Source organism: Polychytrium aggregatum, assembly GCF_025602895.1.
Source record: "Polychytrium aggregatum strain JEL109 chromosome Unknown BJ171scaffold_156, whole genome shotgun sequence".
NCBI lineage: Eukaryota > Fungi > Chytridiomycota > Chytridiomycetes > Polychytriales > Polychytrium > Polychytrium aggregatum.
In genome coordinates, this window is record NW_026516358.1 from 37,127 (window position 1) to 43,874 (window position 6,748).

Genomic DNA, 6,748 nt, shown 5'->3' on the forward strand with positions numbered 1-6,748 from the left:
GGTTTGGCCGAGGAGCCGTCTTGACGCAAATCCCGGGGTGTATCGAGGGTTATCGACGGCCGAGACCGAGCATAGAGCTCTCGCTCCCGTTCCAGCTCCCGAAGACGGTCTTCTCTCGACCGCTTGGGCTGGGTTTCGGCTGAGAGCGGCGGCATTGGTGTCTGATCGATGTGCAGCCCGAGAAAGAGGATATAGATGACGAAAGTGGATTCGTGGGCGACCTGGCGATGATGGCGATCGAGAGCTGAGCTACGGCGGGCGATGGCGATCGGGCATCCGACTGAGAAGGGGAGGGGGAATCGGCTGCTCTTCTGGACAGTGCCGGCCGGCTCGAAGCGACCGAGAACAACAATCCGAGCGTCGATAGAATGCTCTGATTGGGACGGCGGGCACGGGGCCGAGGCCGGACGATTGTGCTCGAGGTTGGCTCGGCCTGCCTCAGGTCGATGGAGCGCGCGGGAATCCAGAGTGATTGGCATCATTCAAGGCCGGGAGCAGGTATGTACGGCCAGGTCCAGCAGCGACATGCCCGCATCCAGTTGGCTCATGTTGCGCCTGTTGGATTTGATCGCCAGCCATGAAGAAGTTTCTGGGGACCATTAGCTTCTCCGGCATCGGAGGCCGGAAACGGCCAAGTCCGAGCCGTGGTGTCCTCGAGGCCTCATCTGCAACGGAATCCTCCGGCTCGGCGTATTTTGGGTCGCCTCTGTCGACGGTGCTGCATACAAGCAGCATCAATCTCAGTATATCGCCTGCTGCTGGCGAAAGCCCAATAACAGCATATGGACCCGTGCCTCCGATAATGACCGATTTCGTCAAATTCTTCGAGTCAGGAGCAAGTAGGCCATCCGAATGCAATGACAGTGCGATGAATTCCGTTGAATGGGTTTGTCTGAACCACACCCTGCGTACTCGGCTTTTTAGTGGATGCGGGTGACGAGCAGCACTTGGTATACAGCCCTGGGCTGCAGAGGGTTTGGTTGGAGGCGATTCGTATGTTCTCTCGAGTTTTCATGGTGCTGGCGATTCTTGCGCCAATCCTCTCAAGTCCGCGGCACTCATACTTCCCACCAATACTCTTCGCGTTCTGCCCTCGTGCATTGCCAAGATCTGTTTTGCGAGGGTGTATTCCGGACAGCAGGCTCAGCTCGAGTCATTCGCGAGCTCCGAGAGAAAATCAACAGCGGTATGTCGGATTCCTAGTCCCATGGCGCCGTCGCAAGCAAGGCACAGTATAAGCCAGCGGGAGCACTGAATATGCATCTGCGACCTCAGGATCGGGAATTGGGTTCGCCGAGTTGACAGAAGCAGATGTTCCTGCTGTCGCCACTCTATTCAAACAGTGGCTTCGTGAGATTCCTGAAGGAATCATTCCGAAGCTACACTTCCACCAATTTGTCGAGGCTGGAGGTGAGGGCTTGTTGGTCGATCGGATGAAAGCCGGTGTTATAAAGGTCGATTGTCACCGATAGCCTCGGCTTTCGACTGGGATTTCAGCCTCGAAGTGCCACACGGGTCCTACGAATAGCCTCTGCTCTCGATATCCACGATGCAGATCGTGTGCCAACGAAACCGTGGCGAGGCCATAACCTTGATGTCGTTCATGTGCAGAATGCGCTGCGGATCTCGCAGAATGCATCAAGGCTCTGCCGGAAACAAACGCTGCTTCGCTCATGTACTTGCTTGAGTTCCTCGTGTTTGTATCAGCACACGAACATCACAACAAAATGGGGATCGACAACCTCGCAATCGTATTTGGCCCAACGCTATTCCAGTGCCCGAGTTCTCAGGACGATGATCCGCAAGCCTATCTTTCCGAAAGTGTTCAAACAACCAAAATCCTCAAGTTTCTTCTGCTTCACTTTGGAGAAATCAAACAAGTATGTCGTCGTGGATATTCCGGTCTCATTGGGCGCTTTTGTCTCAAAGGGCACCACTAAGGGTGCCGCCCAATAACGATGGAATCGATCGCTCCTTCTGCACACTAGATCATCATCGGTCAATCACGCAGTTGTAAATTGTCGCAGTCGCAATGCTCTCTTCCATCTCGTGAATTGCTCGATCAAGACCAGTGCCTCGGAAAGCATCCCACGTGAGTCCAGTCATCCCCCAGCTCTATCCGATTATGGACACGATCCAACGATCAACGATCACGAATTGAACAGAATTTATCGCCCGACATAGGGGAGTCTCTACAAGCTTGCCCGTGTTCATGGAGTCACTTCTCACTGATCTGAGTGGACAAAGCGTTCAACGAGTCCTCGGCTCCGAAGGTCCGGATATGGGAGAAAATGAACCCAAGGTATCAACCACTCGTAATGTCGTCCACGGCACATTTAGTCGCCATTCCAAGCCGGGACCATACAACGTGCACGTTCTGTCTTGGCAAGTGGAGCTGTGTGGAGCTGTGTGCTCACGAGTGCGCTTTTCTTAGGACCAGCCGATTCATACCCAAGCAAACGCTGTCACCATTTCCGGCTCGCGCGGGAACTCGTGCACTTCTTCCGACCAGCAGAGAACTTTGGCCTGCAGCGAGCCCCAAACAATGAAAGCGACTGTGGAGGTAGAATGGGATTTGTTTTCGACAAGCATGGTGCCATCGTGTGACCAAGTAAGAGGATTTACATGTCAACTGGTTGGGTGACGAGCAAACCATTGGTTCCTCTCAAGGTTTCCGTCGGTATCATGTCTGTTCACGAGCCATATGGTCTGGTCCGATCTGGCGATCAATCCACACAGTAAGTCACATCGTCTCTTTCATTTAACGAACGCGAGACGAAGCTAAGGCCAGCCGATACTCCCAGGATACTTCAGCCTGCTCAACTATCGAGCTTCACGAATGAGAATCAAGCACCCGAGCGCCTCGAACTTGAGCAAGCTTCGATCTCAAAGGCGGTAGGCACTATTTCGTTTCGGCCAATGACTCATGGAGCTGGCCAAAGGGATAGGTGGCTCGGGAATGCTTGAGCAGATTCGCAGGTTTGGCGAACAAACTCATCGTCAGATTGTCGGATCTCTCTCGCTCACTAGAGTCGCCCCAAGCCACCTCGCCGGAAAGCGCCCCCACCACCAGCGAAGGTGATCTCCAACAAAGACCCATCGCTACCTCCGCCTCCGCCCGCAAGTGCAGTACCGCCTCTCCCGCAGTTCCAGAGACTTGCTCGACCAGAACTTGACGATGGGATTAGACGACCAATATCGGCCTCAGAAACGGCTCAGTGCAGATGGGATGCCGAAAGCACTGCTGTCATGGCAGAGTTGCGCAGACCGTCGGCCTCGTCGAGCCCCAGGACCAGGCCAGAGACTCCGAAAAACGCATGTTTCCCAGATCGCTGCAGTCGGAGCAGCGGGGAGTTGGACAGTTCCGGCAGCGAGTCTTCTCCGATTGAACAATCATATTCATCCACGAAGCCACAGTCCAAATTACCTGATGCGATCCCTTCAGAACGCATCGTCAATGGATGTCTAAGTCTGGGCAAAGCAGCCTCGCATAGCACTGTAAGATATGCCGCACGGTCTCAAATGCCTGAATTAACTGCGATCCCTATCAGTACATCTCTTGAAACTCTGTTTTATTTCCATTGAAACCCATTGAGACCCTGTCTGAAGAACCCAGTGCCTGCGCCACCGTGTCATTTGCGGCTGGCCCTCGAGACTGATACCATTTCGTGATCGTTACAGATCGCACCGGCAAACCATCAGCGACTCCCCAAGCACATGAAAAACAAGAGCCTCAACATTGTGACAGATACGCCAACCGGTCATCAGCAAACGAAAAAAGTGTCGTTTGAGTCGTCTCTTCGGTCACTGGCAACGCCCCTGACCCCATTCACGCCATTCACGCCGCTCACACCGCTAACTCCACGAACTCCAATGACCAAATCGGTACCAGCTTTGGAAAAATCCAATGGAAGCGGTATGGCTGCACCTGAACACACTGTGTCCGCCCAAATCGAATCCGGGGTCATGAGATTCAGATGAAGTTGCTCCCACTGTGCTGATATCAAAGTGTTTCACAGCCAATACCAAAGCTCACAGTGGAGCCAGGCAATCTTCGGACGTACGAGTCAATGAACCGGGGAAATGGCACCGCTCTGTCGATTCTCTCCATTCAAATGCGAGCTGGTGAGTCTGGTCTTTACAAGACTAAGAAAGAGGGGTAGTTGCAACATACTGGGTCTGGAATCTGGATCTATACAGCGTGGCCGCATTCGCACATTTTGATTCTCACTATTGCCATTCATCTAGTCTGTCCGAGAGCAACGTGCAGCTTGACAGGAAATCGCCAGTAGACCACAGAAGTGATATCTTGGCATCTGGAGTCGAGGGGCTGGCAATTGAATTGCGCCGGCTTCAGAAAGAGGCGGCCGCACAACGAGCGGCCAGTCTTGCAGTTGATCGTGAAGCGATTTTGTCAAGGGAAATGAGGATCATAGAACTGAAGAAGATGCTCAATGGTGCGGTGCCCCTGATAGTATAACTTGTTTGCTTGACATTTGCAGTGCAGCTGACCGTCCCCACCTTTGGAATCGCAAATCTAGAAGAGCGGACATCACCGGGTCAAGACGCTCTCGATCGTCTTGAGCTCAAGCGTCGTGCTGAAAATCGCCCGTATGTTCTCGACGACATGACGATCACGCAGCTTTGCCAAGAAAAAGTCGACATCAAGCGAGAGATATACGAGCTTAGAAAGTCTACCGAAACCGATCAACAGGTATGCCGGGTCGTATAGCAGAGTATTGACGGGGCAGGAGATACAATGGTGAGTATGCCAATAATGGGTATGGCAATGGTATGATCCAGGGCTTTGCTTCATCGTCTATCAATATTCTCTGGATTCTAGAGCGGTTTCGAAGACCATGACATCTTGCGCGAGCTCTATCGAAGGTACTGTGAGATTCGTGCTCTGATTGAGAAAAACGACGGTCAAGTTGCATCAGCAAAGGAATCAGCGTCTCTCGCTTCCATCAACTCACCGGCAACTGGCTCCATGGAAGCGTAAGTTGTTGGCAGAGATTGTCAGCCAGGATCGCGTGGTTCGGGGCGACGATTGAACCTGAAGGGAGAGCGAGCATACGGGCCGGCATTTGTGGCCATGCCTTACGTTGCTGATCAACTGCACGTGTGGCAGGTTGAAAAAACTGCGCTATGAAAAGAAGGTCCTGCAGATCAAGTTGCACGCCTATCAGGATGAATTCATGCAGCGGATGGGACGACCCGTGCAAACATCCAGAGATAGAGCTCCCATCCAAGTTGATTATTTGCGGTACAAGGTGAGTACTCATGTTCTGCGAGCTCAGATAGCATCTCTGATACTGGAAATTGGCCATTCTTGACTTCCTATCAATACTGAACTTGAGTGTCATCAGGAATTGAAAATGATCCTGAAGGAATACGAGCAACCGTGCCAAGAATCATAGCTACTATACCAGATTTCTTGAAAGACGTGTGATTGCAAAGCCTAAGCCTTATCGAAGGTGTGTTCGCACAACACGGCACCATCACTCGCCAAGGGAAAGTCTATGCAGCGATAAGGTTGCCAACCCAACTTCCCTGCTGGTCGCGCAGCCGAGGCCTGTGGGATTGTGGCTGGCCTTTGTGTGTATCGCATCGTTTCATGAAGTACCGTTGTCAACATATGCGGTCGATACTCGTAAGCGATGATCAACTCGCACTCAGGATCGTGCTTACATTCGTGTTGCCACGACGATTCAGGACTGGGACACGGGTGCGATGCATGGGCCTGATACCCGGGGGTGTAAAGCGTCTGGACCTCGAGAATGCTCTCGGGCACACAGGATCACAGGGTAGATGTGTGCGTGTTCAGAAGCCAGAGCCAGAGCCAGAACCAGAACCAGAGCCAGAACCAAAGAGGGGCCGTTGCGGCAGAGGCAGCAGCATCTACTCCAGCTTGGGATGATTACGGTTATAACAAGCGAGCCAACCCTCCCACAGCACGTCCGGATTACAGGCAATCCAATAAAAAACGGGACACCCGGATTTTTGACCATTCATCGAATATTTTGTTACCCAAAACCATCGCGCGCTGGCCATGACCATTCGCCACACATCCGACTTTCGCACCGCCGCATTGCGATGCTACGCCCTCATCCATAGCCTGCGTAAGGTCGCCACCATATTCAGTGTATCCAAGAGCACCATCCATCGATGGCACCGAGGATGCAAGCTGGATGACCCATCCCGGGTCCCAGCTCGCAGATCCACTTTCTTCGAGCAGGCATGTCCAGTCATTCGCACCCTGATTGAACAGGACCCGTTCCAGACTGGTCCTGTGTTGCGATGCAAGCTCGAGTCCATCCTCCAGAGGAAAGTATCACTCTCACTCTGCCACACTGCCATCCACCGAGCAGGTCTCTCACACAAGAGGGCAACACACCTCTACAAGTCCAAGCGACTGGATGAGCGAGTGGCACAGTTCAGGGACCAGGCCCGCTCCATTGACCCACGACGATTCGTTTTTGTCGACGAGACAGGGATCAGGAGATCCATTTTCCCTCTTTACGGATACTCACCGAAGGGTGCTCCGCTTCGCCAGCGCAATCACATGAAGCACAAGTCTGTCTCGGCTGCATTTGCCATCAACCACTCTGGTGTGCTGCATCGCATGTACATCCCCACATCATTCAAGACACACTCGATGGTCGAGTTCTTTGAGCGAGCGAGCTTCCCAGACGACTCTGTGATTGTGATGGACAATGTCAGCATGCACAAGACAATGCCTGTCCTG

General features: G+C 52.9%; 1 protein-coding gene across 1 annotated transcript; it reads left to right on the plus strand.

The window, feature by feature from the left end:
* Nucleotides 1–577: 577 nt before the first annotated feature.
* On the plus strand, nt 578–5,420 carry BJ171DRAFT_591639 (Rho GTPase activation protein; the record flags this gene model as incomplete). Its single annotated transcript, XM_053114500.1, has 9 exons — nt 578–839; nt 1,109–1,186; nt 1,276–1,410; nt 1,633–1,880; nt 3,682–3,916; nt 4,503–4,714; nt 4,844–4,887; nt 5,132–5,273; nt 5,370–5,420. 9 exons carry the CDS (start codon nt 578–580, stop codon nt 5,418–5,420), a joined length of 1,407 nt encoding a protein of 468 aa, XP_052961583.1.
* Between the last annotated feature and the right edge of the window lie 1,328 nt (nt 5,421–6,748).